The 21260-nt window shown below is 42.0% G+C and overlaps 1 protein-coding gene across 1 annotated transcript in view; it reads right to left on the reverse strand.

Annotated features, from left to right (window-relative positions):
• Window positions 1-21260, reverse strand: part of akt3b (v-akt murine thymoma viral oncogene homolog 3b) — a 50886-nt gene that overhangs the window by 4563 nt on the left and 25063 nt on the right. The window contains exons 3-13 of the mRNA XM_075464196.1: window positions 10862-10987; window positions 10670-10781; window positions 10225-10369; window positions 9863-9994; window positions 8738-8803; window positions 8566-8634; window positions 7404-7526; window positions 7140-7268; window positions 6432-6646; window positions 2402-2489; window positions 1297-1399 (exon numbers count right to left, since the gene is read on the reverse strand). Coding sequence (XP_075320311.1) covers window positions 1297-1399; window positions 2402-2489; window positions 6432-6646; window positions 7140-7268; window positions 7404-7526; window positions 8566-8634; window positions 8738-8803; window positions 9863-9994; window positions 10225-10369; window positions 10670-10781; window positions 10862-10987 — 1308 coding nt within the window. The remainder of the gene's footprint in view (window positions 1-1296; window positions 1400-2401; window positions 2490-6431; window positions 6647-7139; window positions 7269-7403; window positions 7527-8565; window positions 8635-8737; window positions 8804-9862; window positions 9995-10224; window positions 10370-10669; window positions 10782-10861; window positions 10988-21260) is intronic.

The raw sequence follows: 21260 nt of genomic DNA on the forward strand, positions 1-21260 counted from the left end.
GAACGCAGCTCAAGTGTGAATGTTCTTTCAACAGATAACCACAGCCATAAACTCCCCACCAGGAAGTTAGAACTGAAGAAGCTTTTCAGATGAGGGGTGATAAAAAACACCCGTTAGCTTCTATTCAAGCTCCTAGGATGATCATACTGGTCCTCTATACTTTCTATGCCTGAGTAACTGTGTGGATTACGGGAAAGGTTTACACATCATTAGACAAAGAATAAATTATTTCATTAGCCTGCCAACACCTGGACTTTTAGAATACATATAAAACATGTTAGTCTGACCAAAATCTTATAGAATTGAGCTTCACAAAAGCACTCTCACACCCAGATAAAGCAGCTGGGGTTTGCATACTGCTTCATCTGGGTGCAGGTGAATGCTCAGCAGAAAGCAGGGGTGGATGCTTGGACCATGAAGTGTTTTGTGTTGGTGGGGGGCCGTATACATTTCATTTAAGTTTAGTGGTGTTGCAGTCATTACAGTAGTCATGTTGTCTTATGGGTGTGTGATGCATCTCCGGTTTCTGGTCAATTTAAAATGAATAGCAACATGCCACCAGTTTCACAGGAGGACTTTAACAGCTTACCACAAACGATCAATTTCCCGGTTTATTAAATACAAAAATTCTAACATTCACAGATTTGGTCAGTTTTTAAAAACAACAAAATATAGAGAATTCAAATTTGGTTGTTTCCTGAAAACATCCAAAGTGTGGTCGAAATGAGACTGCTTCACATGTTCAAAAACAAACTGAAGACCAGTGCAAAAGTGTGTGTGTGTGTGGGGTGATATTACAGTGATGGGTAGTGAGTGACTGAGAAGATGCTTTATGAGGTCACCGATTATTGCTTCATATTTGATACTAATATCAAATAACAATTTAGCAGGAATATGAAGTGTTGAAGATAGTTCATTTGAGTAAAATGAGATATTTTAGAAAATATCTATTTTTTTTTTTTATTGTTATTATCCTTTTTTATTCCCTCTCCTCTTTGGTCCGATCTATTCTTCAAAAGGTTCCACTATAAACAGAGTTTCTGAATGACTCCAGAAGAGTCAAGTCCTTTAAGCGGTTCAGAAATGTAGTGCTGCACTTCCATGAAGCTTGTTGTTGTTTTACAGACGGACACATTGTCATTTTCATGTCGGAAAAGTCAAAGGTCCCATCTTTTATTCTTAGATAAATGACCTTATTGAAGTGGTCAAACTTTCCTGGAGCCAAAAAAACCCAATAAACCCACTGAAAGTAGTCAGGACCTGTGAGAAGTCATCTGATTTTTAAGGTGTCCTTACATTTTTCTGGCGGAGTTATGGTGATGGTCTGTGCTGTGAACTCCTCATCGAAGTAGCGCGTGTCGGTCTCTGAGCTGACCTGGGGCTGGAAGGGCGGGACCAACTTGAACAGACCAAAAACGGGTGAATGAGTATGTTTTTTTTTGGCACAGCTTCCGTAACAAATACACAACAACTGCTAAATTGGCAGTGTGAGGGTTGAAAAGCCTCTAGATGCTCAACAATTAGCATCTAGTTAAAGAAATAAAAAGCATAATGACAGAAATCATTCAGAGTTATTTTCTAAATATAAAAAAACAAGGCTTCATCCACTATATTAATGAAATAATGACTTTCATTTCGCGTTATTTTTAACAGTTTTAGTTTTGAGCCAATGAGTTGAAAATAGCCTTAGTTTGTGTTTTCAGTTTATATTACAGAAAAGGAAAAAGCAAAGTTTATCATTTCAAAATCTGGAATCTGGAATAAAATCTGTACAATAACAATGACTTGAAACGTTTGGAAATGTATATGATGAGCAAAATGGTTCCGCATTATTTTTCTGCTGGTGAATCGTAACATGATTCACACTGAATGGGACGTTTAGGTGCTGCATTAACGCCTCCCAAAAACTCTTAACAGCTGCTCCAGTCCACATTTATTCTGCTACAAATAAGCCTTCACGTTCTTCTTAAAACTTCCGTCTTGCTTTTATTCGCACTGGTTGATTGTACAAGTTTACCGGACCACTAAAAGGAACTTAGCCATTGTTAATGTCATTCATTACTCATTATTCATTAGTGCTTTTCATGCTGCAACAAGTCAAAATGTCTACTGTGAAAACTGTCTTTTTGAAAGCTTTCAGAAAGAAAAAAACAACTTGGTCTCCGACATCTTAGGGACAAAAACCTATTTCACAAGTTAAATTCTAAGTCGAAGAGAATTTTTGTCAAAATGGAAGACATTTCTTCAAGGTGTTTCTGAGATAGCGCAGAAGAACACACACCTTTCTGTTTTATTTCAGAAACTACACACCAACCACACTTCCTTTAGAAAATGAGGGTAACTGACATCTCAGATATGCCCTTTCAATTGCCACTACGATGGCATCCGATCCTGCTTTCACCTTTTTGTCGTAAACGTCCTGCCAGTCGACCGTGCCGAAGAAACTATGCCGCATGATCTCCTTAGCATCATCTGGTCCACCACCAAGCCTGTCAACAAACACAGAGAGAGATGATGAGAAGATGTTGAACTTTAAGTCCCGTCACATGTGTTCCCATAGAGTCTTTGGAAGAAGAGACACTTCAATTCAAATTCAAAAATACTTTATTTATTCTTAGAGGGAAATTAAATGTTGATGTAACTCAATTAAATCAAGGAGTTATTATAGATGCTGATGGCTGTGGGCAGGAAAGATTTCCTGTAGCAGTCCGTTTTGCATCCAAACTGAAGAGGCCTTTGACTGAAGAGACTCTGTTTTCCGATAACAGTCTCATGGAGAGGATGTTCAGGGTTGTCCATAATTCTCTTGATTTTATGCAAAATCCTTCTTTGCATAATTGTCTCCAGAGGTTCAACAGTCGTCCCCAGAACAGAACCAGCCTTCTTTATCAGGTTGTTGAGTCTTTTTAGGTCCCTGGTTCTGATGCTGCTGCCCCAACAGATGACGCAAGAGGAAATGACGCTCTCAACAACAGACTTGTAGAAGATCTGCAACATCTTGCTGCAAACCTTGAAGGACCTTAGCTTCCTCAAGAAGTACAGTCTGCTCTGTCCTTTCTTGTAGATGGCTTCACTGTTGTGTCTCCAGTCCAGTCTGTTGTCCACATGAACACCAAGGTATTTATATTCCTCAACCACCTCCACTTCTTCTCCCATGATGGAAACAGGGTTTGATCTGACCCTGTTTCTCCTGATATCTACAATCATCTCCTTTGTTTTGTTAACATTCAAGATGAGATGATTGTTCCCACACCATGCCACAAAGCGGTCCACCAGCTCTCTGTACTCAGCTTCTTGTCCATCTCTGATACACCCGACAACTGCAGAGTCATCTGAATATTTCTGTAGATGCCAGGAGTCTGACTTGTACTGGAAGTCTGAAGTGTACAGAGTGAAAAGGAATGGTGAAAGTACAGTCCCCTGTGGTGCTCCTGTGCTGCTGATCACCTGGTTAGACACACAATTCTTCAGTCTGACAAACTGTGGTCTGTTTGTCAGGTAGTCATTAATCCAGGTGATTGTTGAGGCCTCCACCTGAGTCTTCTGGAGTTTCAGACGAAGCAGATCAGGCTGGATTGTGTTAAATGCACTGGAGAAATCAAAGAACATGATCCTCACAGTGCTGCCTGCTTTGTCCAGATGACAGTGGGTTTGTTGAAGCAGGTGTATGATAGCGTCTTCAACTCCAACTCCATGGCGATAAGCAAACTGCAGGGGGTCCTGATATGTGCTGGTTTGCTTACACAGGTGGGTCAACAGGAGTCTCTCCAGGACCTTCATGATGTGGGATATCAGGGCAACAGGTCTGTAGTCATTGATGTCTGAAGGGTGGGTTTTCTTTGGTACCGGAACCAGACAGGATGTCTTCCACAACAGTGGTACCTTTTCTTGGGTCAAGCTAAAGTTGAAAAGGTGTTGCAGAATCCCACAGAGCTGCTCTGCACAGGCCTTCAGGACTCGGGGGCTGACACCATCTGGACCTGCAGCCTTGTTCCGGTTCAGTCTCTCCAACTGCCTCATCAAAACAACCCTGTAAGGCTTCTTCAGCTTCATGTGACCACTTTCTAACAGTCCTTTTTGTGACAGGTAGTCTCTGGACAAGGGGTTTATATGCTGAACAGAGACAAACAAGGTTGTGATCTGATTTACCCAGGGGAGGTCTTGATTTGGAAATGTATGAATCCTTGACATTTGTGTAAAACAAATCCAATGTCTTGTTTTCTCTGGTAGAGCAGCTGACAAACTGTTGAAAAGTTAGCAGTGTAGCAGAGAGTGAGGCATGATTAAAATCACCAGATATTGACACAAAAGAATTGGGGTGTTGTGTCTGTATCTTAGCAACAACGGAACTGATGACATCACATGCAGTGTCGGCAACAGCTGAGGGTGGAATGTAAAAAGCTACCAAAACAACACTGGTGAACTCTCTTGGCAAATAATATGGACGAAAACTTACTGCCAATAGTTCAATGTCAAGACTGCAGAGACGACTCTTCACAGTAACATGTCCTGGGTGACACCATCTGTTGTTGACAAGCACTGCCAATCCACCCCCTTTCCTTTTCCTGCTACTCTTTAAATCTCGATCTGCTCGTACAGTCAGGAAGCCCGGCAGAGAGACGCTGGAGTCGGGGATATGATCCTGCAGCCATGTAAAACACATAATGCTACATTCCCGATATTCTTGCTGAGTCCTTGTCAAGGCTAGAAGTTCATCCAACTTGTTAGCTAACGATCTTACACTGCCCATGATGACGGATGGCAGAGATGGTTTGAACTTCTTCTTTCTTTCTCTCCTCTTTGCTCCTGCTCTGCATCCACGATGCCTCCTTTTCAATTCCAGTGGGATTTCTGGCTTCAGTTGTCAAATTATTTCTGCTTTTCCAATGTTAATCAGCTGCTCCCTGTTGTAAACCACCCTGTTGCTATGGTTATGCATCATAACAAAAGAGCAAAATATACAAAAGTATTGGGAAAAATCAATCCAGCTGCACAGCATCCAAGGCAGGAAGGAACAATTGTCCAAAAAATGCAATTTCTTCCAAGAAAAAACAGGAATGAAATTTAGAAAAAAGAAAAAATCTCAATGTGAGGTACAGAGCTACTCCAACATGCTGCCACCCTCAGCGGCGCATTCTAGAATCTGAATAGACTGATCCCATAATGATTTGTCAGTCTGCGAAGCTGCAATTTTCAACAGTTTTCTTATTAGAGATGGAAAACGCCTCAGGGATGAAGGGTTGGATGCTAACAGGACTTGCCAGCTGGTTTTTCTTACTTACTTTGATGTACATGACATTTCGAGATAGATCGTTAGAATCATTATTGAATAGGCCACACTTCAGTCGTGGCTTTAGACCTGTTCTGTCCACTGATAATGTAAATAGAGAGATAGGTATGTAAATATGTGTAATCTGTTGGGAATTCAGACATTTTGGGGAATATTTTCCTGTCTGCCTTTTAGGGGTGACTCGAATACTTAATCCCACACCGTTTCATGACAATGCTAGACATCCACTCAAATATTTCACATGCTTTCTTCAGGCAAACCACATTTATGCACAAATCCAGCTGAAATCAGAAAACCACTGGATGAACTTCACAGGCTCTCTTTGTCTTACTAAAGAACATTTACCAAGGTTTTGGAAGTGGGCTTGAATGTTAATAATACTTTATCAATAAATAAGAAGTAAGAGGAAATAAATAAATAATTATAATATATAAATATATGCAAATATTCCAATAAATAAAATAAAAAAATAAAACTGTTGCATTGACACAAGCTTAAATGAATGCAGTTGAAATATAATTTCACAATCAGCTGCTATATCAGATTATTTTCACTTTATTTTAATCAGCATTAATCATCACACAACTTTTTTATTTAGCCATTTATATCGTACACATCTCGGATTATGGCAGGTTCGGCCCTCCATACACCACGAGAAATTCTCACATTAACATAAACAATAAGACCAAATGAGGCCAAAAATGTCTATTTTGGATTTTAAGACAAAATGATGATATATTATTTTCTGTATTTTGTAAGATTTTGGGTTTTTTTTAACAGAAATATGCAACGAAAATCATTTTTCAGAAAAAAAAGTTGAATTTTCTTTTATACTTTGAAGTCTGATTTCTGTGAGAGTGAAAGAACAATTACTGAAGGAAAAAAAGAACAATGAAGTAAATTTTACACTTTTAAAACAGAAACTAAAAAAAAGGATTTTGTTTCATGGAGTTTTTATAAACACATTAAAGCTGAACAGGATCTTCCTTCGCCCACGGGCCAACTCTCTGGACACATACTGTAATCTTACTATGACACAATGATAAATGCCAAAGTTAGAGTTTAGCACCTCCATTTCATACCTGCTTGCCTTGACGGTAGTGTTTGCATTAAGGTAGTTTGGGAGTGTTTATGTGAGTACCGTTTGTTGGGGTCCTTGATCAGCAACCCGGACAGCAGCGACTTGGCATCAGCTGACAGTGTTCGTGGGAACTTGATCTCTTCCATAAGGATAAGCTCAAACAGCTTCTCATGGTCCTGGTTGTAGAACGGCAGGCGGCCGCACATCATCTCGTATGTCACCACACCTAAACCCCACCAGTCCACCGCCCGCCCGTAGTCATTGTCTTCCAGTACCTGATAATGTTCAATTAAAGCAATTTAGCCGATGGATTAGTATTAGTCAAAATTCTTCTGAAGAAGTTAAAAGTGATTATTACCTACAAGCTCTTCACCAGACATAAACACACTTTCCAATGAGTGTGGATAAAATCTGAGGACCCGTGATCACAGCTGTAAGCTCAAATGGGAAACATCTTTTCCCTTTTCCTCTTTCATATCCTAACCTACAAGGGTTAGGCTTTCCTATAAACTGCCTCTCAAAGTACATCCACATTGGACTTTGTGTTTGCTGCTTAGTAACAAAAAAAAAAAATCTTACCTGATTTAATCATACAGGACAAAAATCAGAAAACTACAAAGATGAGTTTGATTTTACACTTTAAAACTTTCAGACATCTTTCATTATCATATTTTCTGTTTGAGAATTATTAATGACCACAGTAGGTTTCATCAGTCCCTGTGACCAACACACAAGTTAAAGTCCTGATGAGTAATTATTATGTCTGACCTCAGGAGCCAGGTACTCCGGTGTTCCACAGAAGGTCTTCATGGTGGCAGTGTCTGTGATGCCTTCTTTACAGAGGCCAAAGTCGGTGATCTTAATGTGGCCATCTTTGTCCAACATGAGGTTCTCCAGCTGATGGGAGACAAAAAATATTCCCCATGTGTTCCCATCAGTATCTTTATACATGCTACAGTAGAAAAGGGAACTCAGCACAGGTGTCTGATTGTGGATGTTTTCCAGACCTCTCTCAGAGCATGTGGAATTTACCTTCAGATCACGGTAGACAATCTTGGCAGAATGTAGGTAGTCTAAAGCAGAAACTATCTCGGCACCATAGAAACGGGTGCGGTCCTCTGAAAACACTCGTTCTCTTGACAAGTGGAAAAACAGCTGCAAGAGACGACAACAGAAGTTCACAGTTAAAAACCAGGTTTCCATGACCAGCTTACAAGCCTGACTGTCACTACGTTTCAGTTGATCTTTGCAGTGCCAGTTCACCACAGTCGTCTCAGGGCACTACAGAGAAAATAAACCAACAAATACGGTTGAATTCAACTAAGTTAAATCCAATTAATACCAACTCCAGTTCAATTAAAGCCACTTACTAACTATTCAGCTCAGTCCAGTCCAATTTTATGTCGTAGACAGATGGATAGATTGATAGATCTTGAACTATAACCAATTAGAGTGTCTGAGACGGGACAGGAGAGGGGGAACCCAGAAGAAGAACACAACAAGCATGATGGGACGGATGGTGAAGACATTTCCTGAGGCTGGCTTGGATTCAGGAAACTGTCCAGAATTTGGTTGAACTAAGGTGAGAACGCACATGCCTCTTTGACAATTCTAATTCTCTTGAATAATGAGAATCACAAAGCTTCTTGTATTAAAGTCCAACATTAATGACTTGCATGACAGCTGCTTGATAAAGATCAGTCAGGCGAGTTGGGGGTTGAGTCAGGCAAAAATCGGATGTGTGTAAGATTTCCTGCCGCCAATCAGTTGTTTTGCGTGAACTCATCACAACTTCAAAACTTCTGATCCGAAATCATTTAGGGTGATCTGACAACACTGAAAATCCAACAATCTGATGTTGGCTTGAGTTATTGCTTTCAAAATCACTTCCAGATATTCCAAGCAAACAAGCCTTTGAAGAGCTGTGATGCACAAGATGAGATTCAGTTCTAGTTAAAGTACAAACAATATTTGGTACACCAAGTTCTACCAATTCAAAGATGTTGCTGCTGGAGCTCTTTCTAAGTTTCAAGAAAACCCCAGAGGGCTTGAACTTAAACATTCTGAATCCATCAACAGGCGGATGCCACCAACATACGATCATAATGCAACACAGTAAGGCCTAAAACACAACAGCTTTAACTTGCGTGTGTAAAGAGAAAAATAAAAACATTCATTAGTAGCGGCCTCCTACCTCTCCTCCGTTGACGTACTCCATCACAAAGCAAAGCCGGTCTTTAGTCTGGAATGAGTACTTCAGAGACTGCAACACAATATCACAAGAACTTTGTAGTATGAACTCTTTCAGCTGTTCCAACATCTTTTGGACAAAAGTTAAGCTAATATAAGTGCTCTGTCGTACTTACAGTTAGGAATGGATGCCGGGTATTTTTCAATACCCTACTTTCTGTCAGCGTGTGAGCAACTTCATCCTGTGATAGAAGAAGAAAAGATTAGAGGGATTAGTTATGAGATCAGAGGAAGTCTTCTCACAAATAATTGTAGACGGACTGTAGCTAGAAGGGAAATTCTTGAAAACCAGGTACCCAAAGTTAGATCGGAATCATATTCTATGTTGATGATAGTGGGAGGCATCTGGACAGCCTCTTTCCTGCCACACAGAAAAACTGGACTGCAACATGTGCACCTGTGTGCTGGCCTGAGCAGCATGTTAATATTAGATGGCTGCATCAACAATGTATACACAGCTGTGCACATTACATGAGTCTGGACAGCTTTTGGTGCTCATCTTAGCTTTCTAAGTATCCCAAAATGCCAGCTTGGTGATACTTTTATAAAAAGATTACATCAGAGTCAAGCGATCAATACTGGTTACAAGCTCCCCTGTCTGGCAAAGCCTAAGCGTCACACACACATACGATAAGTAAAGTTTTCTATGTTGCGAATAAGATTGAGACCAACGTAGAAAATAATATTCAGATCCTATTTTTTGCCATATTGCCAGCAGCCTTTGAGCTCTCCAGCATGATGCAGCCCGGCATGGACGCGGTCAGCTGAGGGTTTCAGAACCACAAAAACTCACCATCAGAATTTGATCATTTTTAGCACAAAAAGGCAACAATCCTGCACAGTGCCAACATGAACTCAGTTCCAAACACAACTGACATCATAAACCTATTGCTTTGCAGGATGAATGATGAGCTGACGCAGGACAAAGTCTTTATTTGTTAGACAAACTTGATGGAATGAAAATACTTTCCAGAAGCAAATTCAGTCTCTGGTGGTAGTCTATTACTCTGAGAATCCATTTGAAAAATGGGCCTGTTGCCACTGAATGCACATTGTCTTGTTCAGCCACAATATATGGAAATGTTAGATACCTGGGGGACATGTGAAAGATGCAGCCCGCACCAAGATAAAGCAATTATAATATCATGTAAAGGGTAATGCAAGAACCTTCCTAAAATATGAAAAAATGTTACTCTTCCCCAACCAATACAACTACAGAAGTAAAAGTAGCTCCTCCGGACCTTGGCTATAATGACTTCCTTCTTGAGGATCTTCATGGCATAGTAGGTGCCGCTTGCCTTCTCTCTCACCAAAATGACTTTTCCAAAAGTGCCCTTTCCCAGAAGCTTCAGATAGTCAAAGTCATTCATTGTCTGCACAGAAATACAGAAGAGAAAAACAGGGAAACATTATATCAGGCTCTACTCAATACTTCCAACAGCTGAAACGTTTTGTTCCATTCGGACGGTGGGGCAGAAAGAAACCCATATCCCACATATTCCCAGTTTGATTCTCCATCTCCTGAACCATTTGCTACATGCCAACTTTTCATGTCTCCTTCACTGTAGTTGTGAGGTCTAAGTAAAAAGAAACATTTGAGCACCTTTCTTTTGTAGTGGCTGATGGAGGTGTCCATCTCCTCCTCGTTGACGTTCTCTATCTGAGAAGTAGGGCTGCACAGGATACCCTCCTCCTCCTGCTTCGCCAGCGACTCTGCTACCATCTGGATGGCCTCAGCCCATTCGTCCCTTGAACAGACAGTAAAGGGTAAAAATATGTTTTTTTTGTTTTTTTTTTAGATTTTCATACAACTACTTATTGAGCTACTGTGGACACAGCTCAGCTGGCAGAGTGGCTCTCTTCCAACCAGGTTTTTCGGTTTGATCTCCAGTGCATCCATGTGTTGAAGTGTCCTCGGGCAAGTAACTGAACCCCATATTGGGCTCTATGTTCATTTGTGTGTGACTGGCTACAGTTACAGTGGTCAGCAGGTTTATAGACACGAGTTAGAAGAAAATCTGATGAGAAGGGAAAAGATGAAGTCTCACCTCTCATCGGGAGTGTCGACATGAAAAGTCCTCTCGATGACAGTGGTCCACTGGAGGCAGCGGATGATGAAGGTGTTCGGCTTGGGCCGCTCCGTCTTCATCAGCTGACATTCTGAAATTAACAGATGTGCTGTGTTCAGCAGATATTCGTTTGCAGTGATTCAAAGGCATCACAGTCTGCTTGTGTCTTACTTGCTACAGAGAAGTTATTGAGCGGGTAGGCCAGGTCGGAATCCTGTGGTTTGTCCTTGTAGCCAATAAAAGAGCCATCTGTCTTCAGCAGAAAGTAACGCGGTCGCCAGTTCTTGATATACTCACCTGCAGGGAGGAACAGAATGAGTGCAAAGGGTTACAAGCTGCCATTACCACAGCCATTTACCTGTTAAGTTATTACATTCTGCAAACTGTTGAATACAACTGTGTCCCAGAGTTATGCCGCATGCTGCTATTAGCTTTATATTTACTGATATAATTATTGTAAGGCTTTAGTTTTTTCCATAAGCAGTACATTACATGTCTGTCCAACTGATGCCATTTTCATAGCAAAGCAATGCATTTGTTTTCTGTCAACAAATAACTGATACACAACACTGGACCAAATTCTGAGTCCATGTCTTAACACGGAGAAGGACTTCCACCATAAGATTGTGGCTCTGATATTACTGTATTTATTTTATGGGGTCCAAGCTGCGTGGGCTGGGAAAACCAGATTACTTTTGTTTGTTTTTTTTTAATTATTATTCTACCATCTGTAAAACATGTGGGAGTTTTGAGAAAGGTATTCCGTGTATCTCTGTCATAAGTCCCAAAAAATATGATCTGATCAAACTAATTGGACAGTGACAACTCGACCTCAAATCAAGCTGTTCTTCTGTTGCATCCAGCTCTGATGGAAGTCCTGAAAGTGAAGTAACCTACAGATGGACAACACAGCAAGTGCTTCAGCAGCTCTGCTGGGTCATTAGCCTTGTGCCTTATACAAAGAAAGATCAGAGCCACCGCTGTAGTATCCGTTATCTTTGGATAACGGTTCAGGTTTTGTCAAGAAGCGAACACAGAGAAAGCCTGGCTGTGTAGGACTTGCTTTATAGGGCACCCATCTGGACCAAGCTTATCTCTTCGTAGGGCTAGGGTGACAAATAATTCTGGTCACCCTAAACTTTTGGTTCAACATTACTTGCTATCAAATATAAAGCTTGATTTTTCATTTTGGAGTCAGCAAGAGCTACATTTAAAAGCAACCAAACAAAAAACTTACCCTTTGTTTTCTCAGTGGCAATGCTACCGAGTGATGGAACAATGGTAAGACCACAAAAAACAAGCATGATACTACTGCAGTAAAGAGGAAGGTGTTAATCATGCAAATTTCTAAATTAATATGGTTACTCAGTTTAGGCTCAAAATCTAAAAGGGCATTCTCATCATCCAATGTTAAACGATCCATGGCAAAGTGACAAAAAGCCTTTAGTTTGTAATGCTAGAGTAGAAAATATACGACTCAACAAATTTGACATTGTTGCCTGTTAATGATTAATTTAGGTGAAGGAGATTAAAAGAGATACACCCTTGTGACACAGATTATTCCTACTTTATAGAAACTCATTGATCTTGTTGCATAGGCCTGTACATCACTGGCTAACCCGAACCCTTAAACTCCACACTTCAGGTGGACTGTTGTTAGCTCATCATCCAACACTGTAGCTGCACCAACACTCCACATCAGGGATCTACCCTTGTAGGCATGTGATGGTTTGTATGGACAGATGTGACATCATTTCATTTTTTTTAATGCAATGATGAAGAAAACAAAGAAGTACTCCACTGAATGTTCAACGCAGCTTTTACCCAACACAAGCACATGACCATAGGTGGAAAAAAAGCATACAAAAAAAAAAAAAAAACACTATTACAGATAAAATCACTTTTCATTTCCCTAGTTCAACACGGCTTTGAACGTGTAGCCAGCACAGCCTACACAGAGCAGAGAGAGCTGCCGGGTCATGCTCCCCGTCTTTGGTAAAAAAAACAAAAACTAAATGGACTTTCCACACACAGTGTGTCCATTGGAAAGTCAGATCAATAATACAGCAGTTGCTTCGCTCTACTTTCATGGAAATATCGGAAGGACATGAACCTGAGAGATTTTGACTACGTTCCCATAAACATTCTGGCTTCTGTGTTCTATTCTGTGAGGAGCAGAAAAGTTCAAGCTGAATTTCTGGAGGAAGAGCCATCAGTTCACCTAAGTCTGGAGTGGACGGGTAACACCACCTGGTGTTCGTGTGGTCGCTGGCAGGTCCATCTGCTGTCATGAGACCTTCAACAATCATATCAAATCAGTCACCAAATCAGCCTTTTATCAACTTAAGAACATATCCAGAATTAAGGTTTTCATGTCCCAAACAGATCAGGAGAAGCTGATTCATGCTTTCATCTCCAGCAGACTTGACTACTGTAACGGTCTTCTGACTGGACTCCCCCAAAAGAGTCTCAAACAGCTGCAGCTCATTCAGAATGCTGCAGCCCGAGTTTTAACCAGAACAAAGAGATCACATCACATCACCCCAGTTCTCAAGTCTTTACATTGGCTCCCGGTCAGATACAGAATAGATTTTAAAGTTCTGCTACTCGTCTACAAATCACGGAATGGTTTAGGTCCAGAATACATGAATGACATGCTAGCAGAGTATAAACCCAGTAGAGCTCTGAGATCTACTGACTCAGGTCAGATAGCGGAGCCCAGAGTTCAAACTAGACACGGTGAAGCAGCTTTTAGCTGTTATGCTGCACACAACTGGAACAAACTACCAGCAGAACTGAAATCAGCCCCAACTGTGAGCACTTTTAAATCCAGGTTAAAAACATTTCTCTTTCGGTGTACGTATGGTTGAGTTTATATCTTTCTTTATCCCCTCTTCTTTGATTGCTTTTAACTGTGTTTTTAATTTTTATTCTATTTTTTTTTTTTTTCCTCTTTAAATTGCTGCTTTATGCTGTTCTTTTAAATGCATTGTCTTTATGTAAAGCACATTGAGTTGCCTGTGGTATGAAATGCGCTATATAAATAAAGATGCCTTGCCTTGCCTTGCCTATATCAATCACCTGCTTGGTGACTTTCTCTGCAGAACACCGGCCTGCACTTACCACCTGCTCTGTGTTGGAAGTGTCTATGTTCTCCCAACGTAAAGTAAATGCAGAGACCCTGCAGCGGCCCATAAACAGCAGATGCCAAGTAACTAAAGCTAATGATGATGTTCACCAGTCAGGGAGCTCATTAATCCCAAGTGAATCTCCGGTAAAGTAAGAGTAGCCATCTTAACTGAGGTGTGTTATCTGTGAGGGAGCAGCCTCGGATTTCAGTTGGTTTGTCCTGCATCTCACCAGGACATCTGACTCAAAAACCAACTCTTCCGCACAGTCCTCATCTTAAAGTGTTCACTACAAACCGGATAATTCTTTTGTTTCAGTGCAGCTAGCAAACAACGCGGAACTTGCCGCTTTCGGCAAATTATGAAAAAAAACTTCAGTTTTTTCACTCTGAAAAACTTTTGTCTTCATGTAACAGTGACCACCCTTGATTCACTTTTCCTTATTATCCATAACAATTATCACTTCCGTCATTAATCAACTCACAAACTGATGTCAATCAATTCAGTACTCCCAAGGCCAACCAACTTCATTAGTCAACTCTATTACCACAAGATGCCGGTACACTTGAACTACAGCTGCAACATAACCATGCTTAGATTTTGCAGCTGTGCAACACAATATATCTAATTGAGAATGGTTTGAAATTACACTTACAAAAGGACGCTTCGTTTTGGTAGATGTCTGGTACTTCAGCTTCTCTCTCATCATCCGTCCTCGACTCCTCTGCTCACATCTCTGATAGGACGGACACGAGCAGAGGAGTGGAGGAGAAGATTGCCAACTTGGAAATTAAATAAGGGATCAGAGTCAAGATTGACTTTGCTGTTTCACTTTCACTGGAAAGCATCTTTAAGAGAGATATCTCAGAAGAAGGGAGCTTTTATTAAGCCTAAAACTTAAGAGTGATTACTCTAAAGCCGGTTTGTAAGTTTTGAAACCAACATTCATTATTCTAATTAAATGATGATGGCAGCATGCATGTGTGCAGCGGCTTTTGGTTTTCCAGTTTCAAGTTTTTTTCTGTTTTTCCTGGCGTATGTGTTCAAGCTTTGTCTACAATCGGCAGGAGTTGATCAACTTCGGATTACAATCCACAACGGCTGTAACTGCAGAATTTTAGCAGGCTCACAACATTCCTGTCGATATTGCGAGACCTGCAGGTTCCACATGGATTGTTGTCGGGTCCATCAATCTGTGCAGACAGCTGAGGGAGAGGGCCTACTCACCAGGCTAAGGAAACAACCCCTGAAACCTGGTGGTTTCCTCTCAAACACCAGGGGCCTCATGTGCAAAAACTTGTGTGGATTTCCTACTGAAACATGGCGTACACTCAAACCCAACTGCCCTCCAATGTACAAAAATATTCAGATGTATGAATCTGTGCGTACGCATAAATCCAAGCACATTTCGTTTGTACATCCCAATCAACATGGATTTGAGCGCACATGTCGGAGCACCCGACTCCTCCCTGTCCACGCCCCTACTTAAATATGCAAATCATATTTAAATGAGCCCTGCACCTGCGATTCCCCTCTGTGTATGATCAGAAAATAAAGAAAAAAGAATGAGTAAGACGGGAAAAAAGAACAACTTCAAGGAAAGCGAGATGGAGGTGCTACTTTCTGAAGTGGAGGCGTGCAAAAATGTGTTCTTTGGCACGCTGTCCTCCGGCATAAGCAGCAAACGTAAGAGGAGTGGGTGGGAGAGCGTGCTGTGGGGTCTGAGAAGCGCACACAAACAGAGGTGAAGAAGTGGTACCACATTAAGGTGGATGTGAAGCGGAGACTGGCTGCCCACCGCCGAAATGTGGCCGAAACAGGCGGGGGGACAGGAGAAGAGGGGCCCACCCTGTTTGAACAGAGAGTCGGCACAACTATGGATGACACTGCTCTCTCAGGGGTGGTGGGAGCACATGTGGGTGACTCTGATTACCCCCAAGGTAAATAAATACCCATGTTTTTGTTGCAGCGTTACTTGATAAAATATAAGGGTTTATAAGACGTTCTCACGATCTAAATAAACCTTATTTAACCTCGTATGTATGGGCACCACCTTCAAAGAAGGAAAAAGACAGAATCTTACGATTTTGGCATGTTAAATGAATATTTTAATAAATAATCAGTCTCATATCGCGCTACTTTCGTGAATTCTCGTTTGAGGCCCCAGGTCCATCACAGAGTCAAAGTCAAATTTATTTGTATAGCACATTTCATGTACAAAACAATTCAAAGTGCTTTACATAGAATAAAAGCATTGCAGCGGGAAGTGGAAGAATTATTACACAAGGTAGGCGATATGTAACTTCTGATCTCTATCAATAAGTCAGTTACATCCCTCCTGACGCTAACATTAGCAGAGCTCTAAATTATCTGCATGACACTATCAAAAGACAACAGAAATGATATCCCGACGATGTACACATCATTGTTGGAGACTTCAACCAAGCATGTTTAAAGGATCACACAACATATGAAATATCCCACCAGGAGAGGAAGTACACTCAATCACATGTATTCAAACATCAAGCAAGCATATAGAGCCGTGCCCCCTCCTTGGGCTTATCTGACCACATTTGCCTGATCCTGGTCCCAGCTTACAAACCTATCTGGAAATGGTCAAAGCCCACCACAAAGACCATCCAGACCTGGTCCGAGGGAGCCATCTCCCAGCTACGACTGCTTCAAAAGTTGGTTCATTGGTGGGTTTTTGAACATCATGACCTGGTAGTATACACACAATCTGTGCTGTTCTATGTTACCAGCTGCACCGATATCGTCACTGAGAACACGCCATCCTGTCACACATGCAACCCTGCTACAGGCACCCAGACATCGTCTGTGCAGGAACATGAAGGGAGACCGCTATTTAAAGCAGTGAACCCGAGAAAGGCTGCTGGCCCATTCAGTATCCCTGGAAAGGTACTCAAAACCTGTACCTATGAACTTGCTGGTGTCTTCACTAATATCTCTAACACTTGCAGAAGCCGTTGTTCCACCCTGCCTCAAATCAGCCATTATCGTTCCAGTCCCGAAGCAGCACACCGTAGCCAGCTAAAATAACTACAAACCCATCGCTCTCACTCCCATTGTCATCAAGTGCCCGATACTGAAACACATCAAGACCAGCCTCTCTCTGAAACACGGCTCCCCACAGGGCTGCGGGCGAAGCCCCTTAATGTACTCAGTACACGCATATGACTGCTCACCCTCCCATCCCACCAACTCCAGAATAAAATTCACAGATGACACTACATTGGTCAGCCTCATCTCGGGAGGGGATGAGTCAGCCTATAGAGATAAGATAAAACAAACTGACAATGTAGTTTCCGTCAAACAACGCGTCACTCAACACAAGCGAAGTTAGGAAGTTTAAAACTGACCATCAACCTGTCATCAACAATGGAAACTGCGTCCATAGTTTGGGACTCTGACAACATATCCTGGTCCACAAAAACCATGGCCGCTGTAAAAAAAAAAAAAAGTCACAGCAACGCCTGCACTTCCTCCATGTTCAAAAGAAGTTTAATCTGAACTACAAATTCAGATTAAATAAATCTGAACAAATTAAATACAAATTTGTTCTAGAATGCGCCGCTGAGGGTGGCAGCACGTTGGAGTAGCTCTGTACCTCGCATTGAGATTTTTTTCTTTTTTATAAATTTCATTCCTGTTTTTTCTTGGAAGAAATTGCATTTTTTGGACAACTGTTCCTTCCTGCCTTGGATGCTGTGCAGCTGGATTGATTTTTTTCCCAATACTTTTGTATATTTTGCTCTTTTGTTATGATGCATAACCATAGCAATAGGGTGGTTTACAACAGGGAGCAGCTGATTAACATTGGAAAAGCAGAAATAATTCGACAACTGAAGCCAGAAATCCCACTGGAATTGAAAAGGAGGCATCGTGGATGCAGAGCAGGAGCAAAGAGGAGAGAGAGAAAGAAGAAGTTCAAACCATCTCTGCCATCCATCATCATGGGCAATGTAAGATCGTTAGCTAACAAGTTGGATGAACTTCTAGCCTTGACAAGGACTCAGCAAGAATATCGGGAATGCAGCATTATGCGTTTTACTGAGACATGGCTGCAGGATCATATCCCCGACTCCAGCGTCTCTCTGCCGGGCTTCCTGACTGTACGAGCAGATCGAGATTTAAAGAGTAGCAGGAAAAGGAAAGGGGGTGGATTGGCAGTGTTTGTCAACAACAGATGGTGTCACCCAGGACATGTTACTGTGAAGAGTCGTCTCTGCAGTCCTGACATTGAACTATTGGCAGTAAGTTTTCGTCCATATTATTTGCCAAGAGAGTTCACCAGTGTTGTTTTGGTGGCTGTTTACATTCCACCCTCAGCTTTTGCCGACACTGCATGTGATGTCATCAGTTCCGTTGCTGCTAAGATACAGACAACACCCCAATTCTTTTGTGGCAATATCTGGTGATTTTAATCATGCCTCACTCTCTGCTACACTGCCAACTTTTCAACAGTTTGTCAGCTGCTCTACCAGAGAAAACAAGACATTGGATTTGTTTTACACAAATGTCAAGGATTCATACATTTCCAAATCAAGACCTCCCCTGGGTAAATCAGATCACAACCTTGTTTTTCTCTGTTCAGCATATAAACCCCTTGTCCAGAGACTACCTGTCACAAAAAGGACTGTTAGAAAGTGGTCACAGGAAGCTGAAGAAGCCTTACAGGGTTGTTTTGATGCAACTGATTGGATTTCTCTTTGTAAGCCACATGGAGAGGACATTAATGCCATGACTGAGTGTGTTACTGACTATATAAACTTCTGTGTGGAGAACACCATCCCCACCAGAACAGTGAGATGCTTCCCTAATAACAAACCCTGGATCACCAGTGAGCTAAAGGAACTATTGAACAAGAAAAAAAGAGCCTTTAGGGAGCGAGACAGGGAGTTACTGAGGAGTATACAGAAGCAGCTCAAAGTCAAGATCAGAGAGAGCAAGGAGGTGTATAGAAAGAAGCTTGAGAGTAAACTGCAGAGGAACAATATCAGAGATGTGTGGTCAGGAATGAAGAAGATCACAGGCCTCAAGCAGAGGGAGGATCGGATGGATTGAAGTCTGGACAGAGCAAATGAGCTGAACACATTCTTCAACAGGTTCAGTTCAGGAACAAGCTCACCATCCTCCCCTCCTGTTCCCAGCCAAAGAGACATCCCACCCTCCTCTGACCCTCAGCTTTCCTGTAACATCTCCACCTCCACCTCAGTCATGGATTGTTCTACTTCCACTAGTTTGTCTTCAACCAAATCAGAAGATGCTGCTGTCCCCTTTTCCTCCCCCTCCCACTTTTCTGTTTCTAGAAGTCAGGTGAAGAGGCAGTTGGAGAGACTGAACCGGAACAAGGCTTGCAGGTCTAGATGGTGTCAGCCCCCGAGTCCTGAAGGCCTGTGCAGAGCAGCTCTGTGGGATTCTGCAACACCTTTTCAACCTTAGCTTGACCCAAGAGAAGGTACCACTGTTGTGGAAGACATCCTATCTGGTTCCGGTACCAAAGAAAACCCACCCTTCAGTCATCAATCAGGCATGCAAACTGGTCCGGGGTGAAAAAGGTGACAAGGGTACACGGACACACGGCACGCGCGGAAAAGTGGATTTCGTAGTTTGTGTTATAAGTGCAACTATTGAATTAATAAATACACTACAAAATAACTTACCATATAGAAGTTTTTATTGGTAAACTATGGAAAAAACATGGGATCAACAGTATTTTTACAGTTCAACAGCATAAAAAGCTCTTTTTTCTTTTTGGCCTGCACTAGGAGCTCACAGGCCCTCTTTCTGTGCTTTGCCGCGTGCCTCAGCCTGGCCTGCTTCTCTTTGTCAGCGACCTGTGCTTTAAGTGCTGTCGCACTGTGCGACACTTCACGTTCAGCCTTCAAACGTTGCTGCCGTTTGCGTTTGTCAGTTGTTCCGGCTGTCCGGATGTTCTTGCACAGAACGCGGTCCACCTCCCCATAACGCACACTCTCCCTTTTGAACATCTCCACAGCCGACTTCCCTCTAGCCATGAGGTTGTATTTAACTGTTTGAATGGCATTGCAGGTCTCAACATTCATATTTCCACTTTTGCTGTCGATCACCTCATTCATTAGGCTGAAGGCTGACTCCACCCTGGGGCCATGGAAGATTGATAGAGCATTCTTCACCAGTGCCGTGAGGGCCTGGTATTTCTCCCTCTGAAAAACGTGATCCCACCACTCCACGAAGCAATCTTCCTCCTTGAAGACAGGTAACGCCAGGTCAACACTGAATTTCAGTATTTCTTGGTGGACATCACAGCTTGTGGGAAGGAGGTGGCTCAGCATTCCACTTAGCCTCTTCAGCTGGATGGGTCCTTGAGAATGGCCTCTCAAAAGTGGGTCAAGAGCAGACAGGGCCTTCAGGGTCGGGCTGTCCAAGGGAAGCTTTTTCTGCATATATGCAGCAGTGGTTGTGTACGCGGTCTTTAGCTTCTCCATAAATGGCTTCAACAACTGAAATATAATACAACAAAGTTCACCATAAGTGCATATTCCCAATGTACGGCTAGAACAGTTATTTAATACTTCCTATGCTACAGAGTACTTACAGCATGATTTGGAGTCTTTGACCTGAATGTGTCTGCATCCTGTCCAACATACATCTCTCTTGCAGGCAAAATCATGTGGCCCTCCAAAACCAGATTGACCAGAGCCCTGGGTGACAATGCTGTGAAGTACTTCCCCTTAACGAAGCAGGCCAAAAAGGACATGAACAGCTCAAGCTGTTTTTCATGAAGCTTGTGTATCAATGTTTCACTTCCCTGAGAATGGAAAAATATTACATTACATTTAGCTTTTATCCAAAACAGCGGTCACACACATTCCTCCTGCAGGTTAAGAGTAGGATGCAAACCAAAACCAACTCTCTAACTATAGCCGCTTTCGGACTGTAGGAACCTTTGGCAGTTCTAATAACCTTTTAATCCGCGGGGCCGTTTTCTCCCGTGTTCGGACATACAGGAACTCGGGGCTTTCTCCCTTAGTTCCTATAACTATTTAGCTCCTTCTCCGAGGTCGGGTCTTTTCATAGTTCTATAGAACTAATCTAAGGGAGGTGTGTGGTGGTCGGTAGCTACGCCCCATGTAATTCTATCACGGCTGAAATGTCTCCTCATATGACACAGACACAACCGGCGGGTGTTTAATAAGTTAAACTTACACTGGTCTCATTTGTCAGCAGCGCTCTGCTCTCCTTTCTTCCTTCATGAAATGAAAAAGTATCTCCTGACTCTCTCTGTGAGCTTTTCCAGCCTCGATATTAGACGCCTGATGTGATTGTCCATGATTAATATCACCATCATGCAGACCATAAACACAGTGGCCTCCCCGCTCTCCATATTAGCTTCTTGGTGGTGTTTTTTCTACTCTCATTACTTTTACCGTTTTGTTTTG

Source organism: Odontesthes bonariensis, chromosome 4 (genome assembly GCF_027942865.1).
Source record: "Odontesthes bonariensis isolate fOdoBon6 chromosome 4, fOdoBon6.hap1, whole genome shotgun sequence".
Taxonomy (NCBI): domain Eukaryota; kingdom Metazoa; phylum Chordata; class Actinopteri; order Atheriniformes; family Atherinopsidae; genus Odontesthes; species Odontesthes bonariensis.